At 35.8% G+C, this 18,363-nt stretch overlaps 1 protein-coding gene across 1 annotated transcript in view; it reads right to left on the reverse strand.

Moving 5' to 3' along the window:
- Nucleotides 1-12,632: 12,632 nt before the first annotated feature.
- Nucleotides 12,633-18,363, reverse strand: part of LOC140054167 (tRNA (uracil-5-)-methyltransferase homolog B-like) — a 78,446-nt gene continuing 72,715 nt past the window's right edge. Inside the window, exon 9 of the mRNA XM_072099057.1 lies at nucleotides 12,633-13,416. Within this exon, the coding sequence (XP_071955158.1) occupies nucleotides 13,290-13,416 (127 nt within the window). The 3' untranslated portion in view covers nucleotides 12,633-13,289. The remainder of the gene's footprint in view (nucleotides 13,417-18,363) is intronic.

An 18,363-nucleotide genomic window follows, 5' to 3' on the forward strand; every position in this document is an offset into this window, starting at 1 on the left:
ACTCAATTTAATTAGTAAACAGGGTTACATCAGGCGGTTAAAATCAATACCGAAAGTACGAACCAACTTTATATACCATCGAGTAAACATTCTAGAAATAACGCGTGATTTACCGAATTTTGCCCTTACGTAAATTTATATATAGATAATTCGCCTATCGCTTGCGCATATCTTACCCATCACATAGTCATCGAGCTTTAGGTTGAATTCCACCCCGACTCTCCTGTCCCATTGACTCTGAAAATGGAAGTACATTTTTAAGCATTTATTATAGTCTAAATTTTATTGGATTGCTAGTGAAAGTTATAATTATTATTAAAAATCAGTTTTCACTATAATATCGGTATTTTAACTGACCTTTTCTTTTTGTGAAATTCTTAATCCCATTCCTCTAAATATGACCATCGGCCGTACCCTAGGGATTCCATCTGCAAATATAGTCAACTGAACCGTACACTGTCGTTTCTCGAGACCAGATGAGCCACTCGCCACCCATATCTCTTTCTTTCCTTCTACGTCATACGTCCTTCCATCGGACATAATAAATGGCAGTGGTGTTTGATCCATGTTAGTTATCTCACTATCTGCGAAGTCTCGCATTAAACGTTGTCTTCGGACGGCTTGGTGGAAGAAAGTAATGGCTGGACCCAAAGCTGTCGGTGGCTTTTGTGCTTGGTACGTTTTCCTTCGATGGCTTAGTTTATTCCTCTTCTTGAAATTCATAAACCATCCATTTGAGGTTTTAAAGCCAACTGCTCCCTCTTCTACTGCGATTTGCTTAGCTCTAGACTCTATCCACCATCGTTTCACTTCAATACCATTATTCCGATTTTCTTTGAACTCTTGAAGAAGCTTTTGCTCAAGTGTCTCATATGGTGTCTTTCTTCCTCGCACGCCAACGAACGAACAGTTCTTTGAATGTATTGCAGCAATTGCGTCCTTTCTCTTTTTACACTCTCGCACCAGCTTACGATCAATACTAAATTATTTTGGAGTCTTTGCGACACAATTGCCATTAGTGCTATGCCACTGCAAAACATTAAAGACACCTTCCCTACAATTGTGACGTTTTGTAAAAATAATACATATATATTACTTTAAAAACATTAAACCAGGTCATTCCTTGTCTTAAATGTACGTTTTACGGTAAATTATAATAAAAAGTGAGAAACAATGCAGTATCTAAGTAGCTCGCGGCGAGTGACCTCTCGTGGACGGTCTTTAGGCCTAGTTTTGTAGGCCTAGCTGGTAAACATCGGTAACGTACGAACATCGTACGCTAGCTATACCTGACGTTGTATAGTTACTGCATTAATTGTCTTTCTATTTTTGCCAGACTCCGTTGATACAGATTGTTTTGGCCTCACGATCGATCGAAAAGTGGGTAAATTACAGAAAAAAAAAATATCAATCCGCGCGCAATGCATTTTGGGATTTATAGCGGGACGCTATAATTATTAGAATCGACTTATTTTTCACATTTTTAACCATTTAAAGACGAAAAAAGTTATCGCAATAGGACCATATAGTATTATTTTTACATTAAATATAGTTTGTGATCTTAAATTATATCTAAAAAACGTAGGAAGGTGTCTTTAAGCGTATAGTCTCGCGTATACACTTTCCTCGTCTTTACCATTTTGCAAAAGCAAAGAAAAATAGCGAATACACACACAACGTGTTGTTTACTGTCACGTTTGACAAACTACGCAGTGCAGGCACGTCACTATTCGCTGTGCGTACCGCGTATTGTCTAGGCTCAGACATTTTTTACTGGGGTCTTATACTTTTGCTTTAGCTTGTACATAATATATAAACAAATAATACAGTAAACGAAAATGGCTACACCAAGTGCTATCCACAAAGTGGCAATTGTTTCATTACGAGTAAGGGCGTGTGGCGCAGTGTGTTGGACGTTGGACTACCGATCGTCAGACCTAGGTTCGAATCCAACTCTCGCCGCATTGCTTGTATCCGTAGGCAAGATACTTTACTTATGTTGCCTCTCTCCACCCAGGTGTATAAATGGGTACCCAGTTAGATCTAGACACAACTTTGCGCTGGTTACCGGCTGCATTATGGGAATACTGGGGTAATAATGCTTGTAAAGCGCATTTGAGCATGATTACTCATGAAAAGGGCGCTATATAAATGTGGTATTATTATTATTATTATATATTACGAAATAAACGAAGAAATGATATGTAAACTGGAACCTGAAAAGAAAAGTCTAGCCAGAAATGCAATCGAGGTATGTTCGTTGAATGGTGCAGATGTTGGACATGTTCCTGAATGTTTGGCTCAGATAATAGCTCCGTTGATGAAAGATAGGACAGTAGTGCAGCTAGCCAAGATAACTGGAATGGAACGAACGGCCCCAGAAGGAAAATGTGTACTTGGTGGAGGTGTGGAAATTCCCTGCCGATTTTACATATTTGCCAACGAAGCAGACAAGAAAAAGATACAAGATGCGATCAAAGGGCTTAGGTGAATTTATTAATTAGTAGAGGCCTACATGTAGAATACGTGCGTATGCGCTGCATTAAATTTTAATTACTCACAATACAAGCATCGGTGGCGTGCCATACAATTCGGCTTTTTAATCCGGCGGCCGAGATTGTCGGCGGCCGAGATGGATCTAACCCGATCAAAGCACCATTTGGACGACAATAAACTATAAAATAAATGTATGATAAACACAATCATACATATTAATTATTATCATCAGTCTGCATCACAAGTATCTGGAATTAAATTATCCTACTACAGTAACTCTTAATCACGTGTTTGTATTGTTTATTTCTGTTCCTTTGACGTTCAGTAATAATAAACCTACATTCTTAATACAGTATAGTAGTCTATCTCGAAAAGAAGCCCATACTATCTTGAAAAGAAGCCCAGGGGGCTTCATTTCGAAATGGGCTTCTTTTCGAGAGTACTTTTGCAAACTGTAGAGGGGGGCTTCTTTTCGAGATGGGCTTCTTTTCGAGGTTTTACGGTAGGCCTATATGTAAATCAAAGTTTTAAAAAAACTATTTAATTGATATATGTGTCCATTTTAGATAAAATGCCGGTCATCTTGGATAAAATGGCGGCCATTTTGACTTGTTCCGTTAAAAAAATGATGTTAGATGAATGAATAAGTTAGACATTTGTAAGTCTCCTGGTCCAGACAAAATAAACTCTCGAGTTTTATAGGAAACAAGTCTACAATTGGCTGATCTTTTGAAGCATTTGTTCACTAAACTGATGAAGCAAGGAGCTATCCCCCTATCTTGGGGCCTCGCAGACGTTATACCTATATTCAAAAAAGGAAATAAGTCTATACCTTTGAATTATAGACCAGTGAGCCTGACTTCACTAGTATGTAAAACTATGGAAACATTCATTAGGAATAATATAATGGATCATATGGAAAGCAACAATGTGTTTACCAAAAGTCAACATGGTTTTCGGCCAGGTAGGTTATGTAATACAGCACTACTAGAAGCGATTAATCAGTGGACCAAATGGTTAGATGAAGGTTCGAGTTTCGATTGCGTTTTCTTGGACTTTTGATAGCGTTCCACACAAAAGATTAATTAAAAAGCTGAAAACATATGGTATATAGGAGGAAACTTTTAGTGCAGTGGATAGAGGCGTTCCTTACTAATAGATCACAAGTAGTTGTAGTCCTCAAGGAAGTGTTCTAGGACCACTGCTTTTCAACTTGTATATCAACGACCTTCCTTATCAAATTGATTTCGAGATAACAATTTTTGCAGATGACACCAAGATTTTTAGACAAATAAATAATTTAGATGATGCCAAAAAGTTACAAGATGACATTGACAAGCTGTTTAAATGGTCTATAAAATGGCAACTACCGTTTAACTTAGAAAAATGTAGTGTCATGCATTTTGGTAGGAAGATCATTAAATTTCAATACAAGATGGGCTATGCATAAAACAAGAAACTACTACAATGGGTCTCCAAAATGACAGATCTCGGGGTCGTAATTGATGATAACTTAACTTTCGAATCACATGTTTCTCAAGTTGCTATGAAAGCGAACCAAAAGCTGGGAATCATAAATACGTCTTTTAATTATTTATCCTGTCACTCCTTATCTCTTCTGTATAAATCGATTGTAAGACCATCCATGGAATATTGCAGTACTGTTTAGCTGCATGCTTTTTTTAAAGGAATCTGATAAGTTGGAAAAGGTTCAACAGCGTGCATCAAGAATGATAACAGATTTACGCAATAGGGTTGGTGAACATCAGTCCAAAATACGCAGAATTTTTTCCAAAATACGTCAAGTTGAGGGCGCTATACTAATCCAAAATACGCGAGTCTTTCCAAAATACGTCAAGTTGAGGGCGCTTTTCATTTTCCAAAATACGCGAATTGTCCAAAATACGTCAACTTGAGGGCGCTATTCATTTTCCAAAATACGCGATTTGTCCAAAATAAGTCAAATTTTGGGGTGCTAGTAACTTTCCAAAATACGTCAACTTGAGGGCGCTATTTATTTTCATAAATACGCAATTTCTCCAAAATAATTTTTGGGGCACTTGTTCCAAAATACCTCATACCTAGGCTACTATTAATTTTCTAAAAATAGGAAAATTATCCAACTTAAAACAACTTTTGTAGCGCTATTAATTTTCTACAATAGAAAGTTATCCGACATACCCCCCAACTTGAAGACACAGTTTTCTCAAATACGCGAATTTTCCACAAAATATTCGAACCTTCAAAACGCGAGGCTGTTTTCAAAAATACTATAAAGGATTGTATCTTCAACATTGAAAAGGAGAACCATTTTGGTAAGTTTTAAGTTCAGTTTGTATCATATAAGATATCGATAATACAGTAGGTACGGTCTTGTAGTAGTCTCATTGGCTATAATATATATCAATATTTGTTGTATGTTAGGCCTATATCTATATTGTCCCAAAAAGCAATAGCTTAAGTATACGTGTAGGCATATAGTTTAATTGGTATACTTAACTACCTTAGTAGGACAATGCAAGTTATGTTATTTTGTAATAAATGAATGAAATAATAAAAAGAAACAAGAATAAAAATACTCTAGATGATTATACTAGGTTATATCATTTGGTAGTGGTGGTCCTGTAGCCATACATTTTTTTTCTGAAAACAACCAAAGTTATACAAAGTTTTCAACCTACAAAAATACGATAACCAGTTACTATTTTTGATGAAAATATTTTCTCAAATCAACTAAATTACGTTGTGATAATAATTGAAATAAATTAAAATCATACATACGATATAACGATTTCATTTTGAATCATTTAAAATTTTATAAAATCAGTTTCATCTAAGGCAGTATAAATGCTTGTAATAGTTCTAGGATACACATTTTTTCAATACATTTTTGTTTTCTGTATAAATATATAAGTTTATTTATTGTCGACGATGTCGCCCACAGTTAATAGCATTCAACATAAGTATACCACAACTGACCAGTTGCTCTAACCACGCACGATACGTAGCCTCCCAGGAATAAAGTTGATATAACCTCATGACCTTTTCCATCGTAAAATAGTTACAAGTGGCAGTTTTAAGCGATTTTTGACAGCATTATTAATCAGCCCCTAAAATGTGCAGACAACTTAGGATGAAGCAAATGTATATGAATATCAATTTCAATTCATTGGTGGGTAGATGTTTGATTTTAGTGGTATAGGGCGAGAGAGTCCTCGTAAATTGAGGCTGAGGTGAGAGACCTTTTAGATGAACCTTTAGTTGGTCGGAAATCACTCACAAAATCACAAAAATAAAAAGAATAAATATTCAAATGTTTCAAACAGCATTTAATATACCTGTCGATGTACAGTAAAAAATCTATAATTTTATTGAAATTTAAAATGGTATAATTAAGCCTATGACTGATTTTGACTCCTGAAAATTTAATTGGTGGGGAGGGTACAATCCCGCCGTTCATTCTCAAGGCTGCACAATTTTTCATGGTACCCATAACCAGGGCTTTGTATCTGCCCGCCCCAATCCATGTAATTCTAGATAGAACCAGGTAAAATGAAACAAAAATAAATTAGCCTATTGCATTCATTATTATTATTATATTATCATATTATATATTATTATGTTTATGTCTTCTTTCCTAATGTAATTATTTGTTTGTATTTTTAAAGGATACTGTCAATACATATCGACACATCGATTCCTAAGTATAATGTTTAATAGGCAAACCAAGATGAAGATGTAACAAAGGTATGCTACAAGATATAATAATATGTGTGCAATGCATCGTTTTATCGAGTTAATAAAAACTAGATTTATTTATGGTACTGTATCTAGATTTCTCCAGTATAGGAATATTCACATGTATCTATCAAAAACCTAACCCTTAGCCTAACCTTACTTGGTACAGACTCCAAATGTGATACACACTACTGAGAAGAATCGGGTAAAATAAGTATTAATACTAACTTATTTTCCTTAATTTCAGAGTTTGTTGCTGTTTAATTAAAGAAGATTTTACATAAAGTACCACTCTGAGAATTTCTAGCAGAGAGACAAACACAACTGTATATAACTATATATATATATAGGTTTTAGAAAAAAATGAAGTGCCCATATTGTCAAAAAACCTGGTCAAACAACTCTGAATTAAAAAGACACATTTCTTGTCACGAAAAACGATCGGTATTTATCCCAGCCACAAACAAATTAGCACAAGTACATGTGCTTGCTTGTAAATGTGAGGAATATTTGTATAAATGTGAGGATAGGTACCATTACCATTGTCCACATTGTAAACTAATAATACGAAGGAAGAATGAAGTTATTCCGCACATAAACTCACATCATGATAATAATGCTGAAGTTCCAAGTACTCCAAAAGACGCACAAGCTATCAAACAGGACAAACGGAAAGCCATCGATGACGAGGGAAAGCTTAATAAACGACCCAGATTTCAGCCAGGTGTATGTGTTGACATGGTAGAGGGTATTTTTCTTGTGAGGAAATGCATGCATGGTGGTGTGGCATATCCATGCCATGTTCAGAAGTGTAACATAAACAGCAAGATATCTATGTGTGAAGTATCAGAATGCCGCATAGTGATGGATGTTGCTAACAACAGTGGTATTCCGGTGTATGAGTGCTCTCATTTACAAGAAGCATCCAGGGTTTCGTATGGCACGTTTACTGGTCTTGAAGAACATGTACTTACAAGTCTGTCCGAAGATGGATCTTACAAGATGTTTAGCAAGACAACGACAGAGCGATGTACTGTTCTTCGGGATGCTGCTTTAATTGGTGGAAAAGTTCCAGTGGCCTATTATAGAGATGGTCGATACACCCATCTATCAGTTTATGATGGTGAAACCGGATATTACAAAAGGTTTAAGAGAGTTGCGTGCACATTTGATGCAAAGACGAATAATATATCTTGTGGTTGCTGCAAACTCAAGTTTACTTGTGTTCATAAGGCCATGTGTTTTTGGCGCATGGTCCAAGACAACATTATCCCAAAAGCAACACCAATCAAGAACGTAAATGACCAGGAAAGCGAAAAGAACGACAATTGTAAAAAAATGGATCTAGGAGTGAAGACAACACCGAAAGATTCAGTTGCTAAAGATACGGTATTATATATATACACTAATAAACAAATTCCAGAACCATTCAATCAGTTTCTCCCAGAAAATAATGACTGGCCAACTGAATTAATACCATCTGAAAATATTTGTCATAAATGCAATGCCAAATTGGGGCAACCTATACGTATTCTAAGGAAGTCTAGTCTGCTTACAATGACAGGAACGCACTTTGTACAAGTATATGTAAAGAAATGCACTGAGTGTAAATTAACAACCTATTATAAGGAACATCAACAAGGTGTCTTCAACTTTAACGACTCATTTATTCTTGGTTTTGACGTTTGTGCCTGGTTGAGAGCGGGAGTAAATCATCATGTAGCAATAGGGAGTGTTGTAAAACAGATAAAAGACATTCTTTCAATTGATCTTGACGAACATCTTGTTATCAACGCTTACCTAGCATTTGAAGCCTTAACAGAAAAAGAACATCCAATGAATTGTGTCGTGTGTGGCTATTATCCTACTATTATAATCATGGACGTTGATCGAAAAATACATTTTAGAATTCCAGTTTCAGATCTTCGTAGACCACAACATGATGATCATATTAACGAGACAGTAGATTGTGAGACCTTTTACAGAAAGGTGGATCTCCACATAATTTCACGAGGCCTCATAAATGTAGCACACGAGAATCCATTTCCTATAGAGGTGAGCTTTGATAACTGGGCACCCTACATGGGAGAACATACAAGAGGATCAATTGAGCTATTTAATACTGAAATAAGGAAAGTAACATCGGATGGAAGTCTATCTAGCGATTGCCGGGAGATGAGCGAAGAACGTCTGCTTGAGATGTTAACACAGTCTAACCTGAAAGAGGTTAAAAAAATTGCAAAGATTCTAAATTTGAAAAAAAAAGGAGCAAAAATTGACATTATTTGCGCAATAAGAGAGTCATTAGCAAAAAACTCTGAAAATTTTAACAAAGTTATGAAGAAAGTATGGGGATGTTCAGGAGGAATTTTGACCGCTCACTGTCCCCACGGAATTATCTATGGTTTCAAATATATCGTTAAAGCAGAGAGCCCACGAGACTATGTTGACATTATTCGGTCTATGAAACACAAGCCCAACATAGTTGTAGTGGATATGTCCCATATTGTTGTAAAATTTGCAAACAATTTCCACTACACTGATCAAACAGACCCAGTTTTTTTTCCAAATGATGGTAGATTGGCTGAGCCGACAAAAGAAAACATTGATCTTGCAAAGTCCAATAATCTTCAGGTACCCATGACATGGCTTAACTCCTCGTCGAAAGTGTTTGACAAAGGTCATCCTGTAACCGGAAGAAACGAGACCTTTGCACTGTTTGACAAGTTTCACGAGAAAAATGCTAAGGGTGCAGAAGAAATAATCAGGAGAGTTGATTTGGTTCCACAATTAAAGGGGATACTTAACACACAAGTCGCTGAACAGTTTTATTCAGATCTCAACAAATCCAAGCATTTCCTCAACTCAATGTCGATTCCAAACCACATATTTACAGCAAGGATGATCATTGACATGTCAAACCAAGTTCTCAACAGAAAACACATTAAAAAAATTCAGAAATCAGTAAACGTTCAAGTAACAAGTGACCTCATTGGTAGGATTAAAATGACTATTGGTTGTGCTGATGCAAGAAATATACACCATATCCCAGACGATGATGCATCATGTTCTTCCCACAAATTCACAGACGTACCAACATTAATCCCAAAGGCAACTAACCCAGCCTCAGATTGGTGGATAAAAGATCTTGGTTTGAAATTGGAAGACAGGAATCGGATTGCGCAATGGGGTTCCGAATTAAACGATCGCGTAATAAATGCTGCCAGTTCTGTACTTAAAGACAACTTTCCAGATAAGCTTGGACAGCTACATAACATTGTGTGTCACTTCCTTGCAACTGAGAATGACGAGATCGTCTTAGTCAGAGAACGAGTTCAACAACAGTCTGGAAATAATACATGTGGTTTCTATGCAATAGCATTTGCAAGTGCCATATGCGACGGTCTAAACCCCAGTTTATTACAATTCAATACAGATGAAGCAACGATAAGAGAAACTCTCATAAAAGGTATGGAAGAAAGAAACTTAAGGAAGTTTATGAGGACAGGTTACAATATCGTTACCAAAGAGAGTGTTAAATATGATGATTCATGGAAAGTAAGTGTTGTTTGCAGTTGTCGTATGCCACCAGATGAAGATACCACCATGTGTTCATTGTGTGGTAAGCATTTACACAGGAAATGCATACAGAATAAGGCTGCTGGATGGTGCGATGAATGCGCCATCAAAAGAAGAAGAGAAGAGGAAGAGCGACAAAGGAAACCAGAAGAAATGAATCAAAAGGTGAGAGAACAAATATCATCCAAGAGTCCACACAAACTCCTTGAAGAAATCCATCATCTATACTCAACCATAAACGGTCTAGTATACTTCGGAAAACTTCCAAATCCAGATGGCCATGTATTCATCCATGAATTAACACGAGATATATGCGTACATAGATGCTTTGGCCAGACTTTGTTTTTGGGCAAGTCGTCCAGCTTTATAGTACTGGACCCAGGAGTAAATAAATGTCTCAAAGATTACTACGAGACACTCATACACGAAATGGGGCATATGTATATTTTCAGTGTTAATGTAAATGAGCAGCCTCATGGACCAAAGTTTACAAGCCAGGTTAAGAAGTCTGTTTCCATTTTAAACAAGCACAGGAATTCACTACCAGGGCAATTTAAAGATATGATTGCAAATAAAGACAAGGTAGCTAAAGCAAAAACATCCTCAAGTAGTATTATCTAGTTAAAAAGAATGTTTAGACATTGTGTCGGGCCAATTTAGAGCGTTTACTTTTCATAAAAATTTAAGATAATTATTATAGTTCTATTTGAGTATCATAATAATGTTACATTTTAGCATCACAGGCATAGAATAACTCAAAACCGCCCGGTGATATACTGAAATTTAATTAATTAATCTGAAACGATAACGACGAGGAAATCTGTGAGAATAAGAAAAAGTCATTAGACCACTGGGGCTTTCATTGGATTAGTTCAAACTCGATTGGATAGCGACTCTTTATATTATCGGCGTTGTACGGCGGAAAAGCACTAGTCCCTTAATTGTACGCACGCGCACCAGGATCAAATTGATACGCCCTCATCTTATATATATAATTATATATATATATATATATATATATTTATTTCGAAAAATAACTCCAAACTAGTCACCTCATTTTTCCCCTTCTCGTATTAATCATTTCATTTCAGGTATTTTTTAACAATAAAACACCCTAAAGTAAATGTAATCATATGTATATAATATACATATACATATATATATATATATATATTTTGCCGTTTTTGCGTAAAAAACAATTACTTACTACTTATATAACCAAATATTAATATTATTTGAAAAGTTTTAACAATAATGGTTTTTAATTATTACTTACTTTTCATAAGGATTGAAGATGATATTATAGTTCAGTTTGAGGATCATAACAATGTTATATTTAGATCTCTCTCACTCAACCGAACCATTTTGAACTTTAACTAACTGTTTTAACTATGGGTATTTTGCCGACGTTTTCGTGTAAAAAATAATTACTTTAATTTTTCCAACCAATTATTGATATTATTTTAATTACAATACCATATGCTTTTTAATTATATAAAATATGAAATAACTATTATGTTAAGTTTTCAGATTAGGTAACTTGTATTAGACCATAAGTACATTAAATTGAAAGCGATGTTGGTCTGTCGAGCTCGGAAAAAATATCAATTTTGTAGATCACCAAATATATAACACATACCTATGACTATACTTGTACATGCTGTTTTTGTAGCCGGTTTATGCCTCATTTAAACAAGCTACGTCTGGCAATGAAATCGTACATCGTTCAGACATTATTAATGTATATTATAGGCACTGTCTATTGACTGATGTTAGCACATATTTGTTTTTATTCAGTAATAAATAATAATTGGCTACTCTATGGCATTTTATTTACAAAAAAATCTGCCTTCCAATAATTTCATTTATAACTAAAATGTCCTTGTTTGTTTTAGTCTAAGAAACTTTTTTTTATTACATTAAACTCTCAATATGATATGGTATTTTGGAAGAAAGTTTGCCGCCCTCAAGTTGACGTATTTTGGAAAATTACTAGCAGTCTCAAATTGACGTATTTTGGACAAATCGCGTATTTTGGAAAATGAATAGCGCCCTCAATTTGACGTATTTTGGACAATCACGTATTTTGGAAAATGAAAAGCGCCCTCAAGTCTACGTATTTTGGAAAGACTCGCGTATTTTGGATTAGTATAGCGCCCTCAACTTGACGTATTTTGGAAAAAATTCTGCGTATTTTGGACTGATGTTCACCAACCCGACCCGATTTACGTCAGCTTTTCAAAATGCACCTTCCTACTCTAGAATACAGAAGATTGAGACCCGCAATGATTGAAGTATTAAAAATGTTCTACGGTTTTATTAAATGTAACAATGAGGATTTTTTAGGTTAAACATCGAATCTAGAACCAGAGGACACTTTTTGAAAATTAGTAAACCTCGTACTCATTCAAGGATCCGGCAGAAATGTTTTACCAACTCTGTTATCAACAAATTGAACAACTTTCCTCAGGATGTAATAGAAGCTGCAAATGTTAATCAATTTAAAAACCGATTAGAAAAGTTTTGGAAACACCACCCACTAAAGTTTTTCCCACATGATAGGACATGTAATAGAATATACCAGAGGGACACACAAGCATTGCTTTAGATGTCCAAGATCAAGGTAAATTCAAGGTAAATAATAGAAGATGAATTCCATATAAATTATTCCACCTTTTTCTATCTGAGAGTGTGAATAAAGTTATTCTTTATTCCTTGTTGGTTATTCCTTGTTGGTTGTTATTTGTTATTATTATTATTATTATTATTAAGCTTTGAGTGCAATTCTGCCTATTGCTTTACTTTACTCCAACAATATATTTGTACTGTATTAATAAACATTTAATTTCAGTTATGATATTTACTCTTGAAAGGGTACATTTGAAATGTTAAGGGCAAATCATTCCAAGTTTAAATTCTAAATGCTCCAGTATCTGTAAGAACGTCTCCTATAACTAAATCTGGTACTTACATTGTGTGTATTAAAGTATTCCATAGGTTGATGCAGTGTTTTGTAATTAAATTAGGTTATGAACAAATTTAACTATACTTAATTAAGCCATCAAAATAAAAAAAATTAATAGATCTCTGACATTTTTGGATAAGAAAAATGTAGCCAATGCAATATAACTTTCTACTTTACTCTTGAAAGGGTACATTTTAAAGTTAAGGGCAAATCATTCCAAGTTTAAATTCTAAATGCTCTCCTATAACTAAATCTGGTACTTACATTGTGTGTATTAAAGTATTCCATAGGTTGATGCAGTGTTTTGTAATTAAATTAGGTTATGAACAAATTTAACTATACTTAATTAAGCCATCAAAATAAAAAAAAGTAATAGATCTAAGACATTTTTGGATAAGAAAAATGTAGCCAATGCAATACAACTTTCTACTACACTTCATTTAACATTTCAGTTTACATCTGTATGTCATACACCAAATGGCATCTAGATACTTTTCGTTTTTCCACCAAATTACTTTCTTTTAAACTCGATCACCAGCTCACAATGTAATGTCTGGGGAAACATATCAACTGGAACAGCGTTAATTGGATACCAGGCTTTTCTACTAGCAGTCCCTTCTCCCTCTGGTTGACATAATCTGAAATTTCAAGACAGAATAATAATACAGTAACAATAATTATTTATTAATATAAAGTACCCTGTTTATGGTCTCAAAGAAAATATATTTAGGTATAACAGACTCATTAACTAGCAGTAACCTGCGCTCCGCACAGTCTTTTTTTGCCTTAATATGTGGTTCATGGGCAAGTATAATATAAAAGCGCACTCTGATAAGTACTTTGACAAATTATCAAAATAAAAACAAATTGTATCAAGAATAAAATTCTAAACTATTTACGGCCATTGATTTTTCTATACACTATACCTTCACTTTGAAATATATGTAAGCTAAAAAATGAAAGCAATACTGGATATGGAACTTTAGACTTTACTTTTGACTGTCAGACTTTATGAAAATAAAAGATGCTACAGAAAAATTGTGCTGTGTGAATTAGTGCTCGCAAACACATAACGAAAGTATAAAATGCCAAACTATATTATTGTGGGTGTTTTTCATGGTGTATTCATTATTTGATACATATAGGTAAAATAAAAAAGTGGACTGTTGTATACTAAAGATGTTTGTGGATTACAATTGATTGTTTATAGACCTCATGACTTAAACACAGTGTAAACAATCGTCCATTTTGTAAATCAGTATTATTTCAACATAGGTGGCGCTATACTAATATTTAGGAGTATCTGAGAATACTATAGCTATACATAATACATTACAATTCTCCCAGAAATAATTTAAAGGTGGGTTAAACATTTGGGCGTGTGAACAATATGAGTTAAAGTTATTTGTAAGAATCTTTTTTCTGTTTTATATTTTTTTATATATATTTTTTTTTTTTTTTAAAGTTTTATAATACGATATATACAAAAGAACATTCAATAATTGTATGCTATAATACAAACATATTTAAAATTATGAATCTGTAAAGTGAATATATCTTAAGGTCCCTTAATAATGATAATTGATAGTGAACAGTTTAGTGTTCATCCATTACATATATATTGTTGTACAAGGTGAAAGAGAATAATTGAGATTTATATATGAATTAAAAATCAATGTTCAGTTCAAAAGTCTTGTGTATTTTATTGGAAGACAATGAGTTCATTATATTTCAGCTATAAGCCTTTTAGGGCTTTTGACCACTCTCTTGGATCGTCTTGGTATTTTAGCATTCATGATTTCTTTATTTACTGCTTCTTCGCTTTGCTGATTGTTTGCAATTGAAGGTGGTGTTTCCTTTGTTGGTGTTGGTGTCGCTTCCGGTATGTACTGTGGTGTCAATGTCGGTGAGGTGATTTCTGTAGTTTTCAATAGCGTTTCGCGCAATTGTTCGACATGTCTATTCCACAGTCCTCCTTGTTGTGTTTTCACTTCGTATGACAGTGGGCCATTTACTGCTATAATTTCAGCTGTTACCCATTTATCCTCATTTCTGTAATCTCTAGCTAACACTTTTTGTCCAATTTTGAATTCACGTTGTTTTCCTGGGTTTACTCTTTGCTTGTTTTGATTCTCGAACACTTTCCGCTTTAGATCAGGTTTAATTAGGTCAAGTCTTGTTCTCAAATTTCTATTTAGGAATAACTGTGCTGGACTTACACCGGTTGTAGCATGTAGTGAATTCCTGTAGTGTACTAAGAAATTGTCTAACTTTAGCTGTTTACTTCCTTTGTCCAGTTTTGCCGTTTTCAAGGCATTTTTAAATGTTTGGACTATGCGCTCTGCGAGACCATTAGTCGCAGGATGATAAGGTGCAGAAGTAATGTGAGTGATACCATTGCTTTTCAAGAACATTTCGAACTCACTTGACTTAAATTGCGGTCCGTTGTCTGACACAAGTATCTTGCATAGGCCGTATCGTGCGAATAGACTTCTCAGCATGGTAATGGTTTTACTCGAAGAGGTATCTCTAGTCGCTAATACTTCTGGCCATTTGGAGTGCGCGTCTACAACTACTAAGTACATAATGCCGTCGATAGGACCTGCGTAATCGATATGGATGCGGTCGTATACGTTTTCAGGCCACTCCCACGGGTGTAATGGTGCTTTTGGTGGCTCTTTCATGTTAAGTTGCCAACCTGGACATGCTTTCGCTAATGTCTCAATATCGTGGTCCATTCTGGGCCACCAACAGTAGCTTCTCGCGATAGATTTCATTTTTACTACCCCGAGATGTCCCTGGTGGAGTTCGTCGCTTACTTCTTTTTGTAGCTTGGGAGGAATAATTATTCGGTTCCCCCATAATAAACATTCATAGATTAGATTTAATTCGTCCTTTCTACGGTAAAATGCTTCAAGTTCGTCGTCTCGTTGGCTGGGCCAATCGTTTTTCGTGTACTCTAGTACTCTAGATAATATTGGATCACGTCTGGTATGTTCCTTAATTTGTTTAAACGTGACAGGCAGTGCTTCAAAGCAATCCGCGTAAAATAACTCTATGTCGTCAGGTTTGTTTGACTTTTCGCTTTGCATGTGTAGTGGTAGTCTCGACAATGCGTCAGCATTCATGTTATCTGCGCTTGGACGGTAGACGATTTCATAGTCAAATCCTGAAAGAAAAATTGCTTGTCGCGTTAACCTGGCTGCTGCCGTAGCTGGAATTGCTTTCGTTGGGCTAAACAGTCTTGTGAGTGGTTGGTTATCGGTTAACAATGTGAACTTTCTTCCTAACAGGTATGCTGTAAATTTCTTTACTCCATAAACGATACCTAGTGCTTCTTTGTCTATTTGCGAGTAATTCTTTTCCGCAATTGTAAGGCTTCTCGAAGCAAATGCTATTGGGCGTTCTTCACCGTTTACGACGTGTGATAATACGGCACCAAGACCGTATGGGGATGCATCAGTTGCTAATCTCACAGGTAGCTTTGGATCGTAGTGCGCGAGTACACACTCTTCCGCTATCATGTTTTTTACTTTAACAGATGCTTTCCATTCGCTAGACCATTTCCATTTTTTTTCTTTCTGTAGTAGCTGATGTAATGGGTAGAGAGTAGATGACAAGTTGGGTAAGAAACGATGGTAATAATTGATTAAACCAATAAACGATCGTAGCGTTGATACGTCTGTGGGTGCTGGGGCATTTACCACCGCGTCAATCTTGTCCAACGACTTATGAAGACCTTGTTTGTCTATCACATGACCTAAGAAGGTTACCTTTGTTTTCAGAAATTGACATTTGTTCTTATTCAGAATTAGACCACTTTCCTTTAGTCTTTCTAAAACTTGTTTTAGGCGCTCCAAATGAACGTCGTCATTTTGACCAGTTATAATCATATCATCTAGTATGCAGGCAACTCCTGGGATACCTTGGAGTACTTGCTCCATAATCCGCTGCCATATGCCGGTCGCTGGGGTTATACCGTAGGGTAGTCTATTTACCTGGTATAGCCCTTTTTGTGTGTTAATGGTGAGTATTCGTTTTGCTTCCTCACTCATTTCCAAGTGTAAGTATGCGTTTTTTAGGTCTAACTTTGAGAATTTCTCTCCTCCAGCTAGTGTTGCAAATATGTCCTCAATTTTTGGCATTGGGTGTTTGTCAGGTTTTATTGCCGGGTTGACAGTGACCTTGTAGTCACCACATAATCTAATAGACTTATCAGGTTTTACAATGGGAACTATAGGTGTAGCCCATTCGCTGAATTTGATCTGTGTGATAATGCCTTCTTTCTCGAGTCTGTCGAGTTCCTTGTCTACTGCTGGTCGCAGTGCGTAAGGTACTTCCCTGCTTTTGCAGAATTTTGGTGTAGCGTTCTCTTCCATGTGAAGGTTTGCTTTTTGTCCTTTCAGTAGACCCACTCTTCCTGAAAAGAGTTCAGCGTATGTTTCTATCAGCTGAGTAACTTTTGTATGAGCTTGGCTGTTTGTATTTACGTTGAAGATTTCATGCCATGGCAGCTTAATCTTGTTCAACCACGCTCTTCCAAATAATGGAGGTCCACCATTTTCTACAATAAACAATTTGCTATCTACTGTTTGTCCATTGTAACTCACGTGAGCATTACAAGCACCAATGCATGTGATTGGTTCGCCGGAGTATGTTTTGAATTTTTCTAGAACCGTATCTAACCTCGTGTTCGGGAAATACTTGCGAAAATCATTGTGGTTCATAATTGAGTAAGTAGCACCAGTGTCTAGCTCCATATTTACTTTCACTCCGTTTATGTATGGTTGGATCCAAATTGGAGTCGTATCAGATTCAATATTGTCAATTGTCACTGTAATTTGATCGAGTCCCTTTAATTCAACGTCATCGTCCGACTCTCCCTCGACATTGTGAAATTGTTTAAATTTATGACGGTTCGTACCTTTGTATGCAGGTTTCGCCTTTGAACCCGCTTGACTTTTCTTCTTTTTGAAGCAAGCTTTTTCAATGTGACCTTTGCCCTTACAGAAATTGCATATCGTGTCGATAAATTTGCATTTGTCAGATCGGTGCGTGTTGCTATCGCATCGGTGGCATATTGACTTAGGCTTAGTGTGCTGTGCTTTGTAAGTTTTGCGTGCGACGTAATCAGTGCTGGCGGTTGGTTTACCACTTATTTCTGTGGCGTCTTTTTGAGCAGATTCCATTCCTAAGGCTAACTCGGTTGCTTTTGTAAGTGTTAAGTTGCTTTCTGTTAGGAGGCGTTTTTGTATGGCTGTTGACTGCAATCCTACAACTAGTTTATCCCTGATGGATTCGCTTAGCTTGTCACCGAAATCACAGTGTTTAGTCAGATGCCGGAGTTCAGCTAGAAAGTCCTTAATTGACTCTCCTGGTTTCTGATTTCGTTTGTAAAATCGGAACCTCTCCGCTATAACTAAAGGCTTGGGTGAGTAATGCGTGTTTAGTAAATCGCATAGCTCTTTAAACGTTTTGGTTTTTGGTAATTCTGGTGTGCATAGGTCTTTTAACAGGCCATATGTTTTGGGTCCTATCACTGTCAGTAGTGTTGCTACCCGTTTATCATCCGCTATACCATTAGC

The sequence above is a fragment of the Antedon mediterranea genome, chromosome 7 (genome assembly GCF_964355755.1).
Source record: "Antedon mediterranea chromosome 7, ecAntMedi1.1, whole genome shotgun sequence".
Classification (NCBI taxonomy): domain Eukaryota; kingdom Metazoa; phylum Echinodermata; class Crinoidea; order Comatulida; family Antedonidae; genus Antedon; species Antedon mediterranea.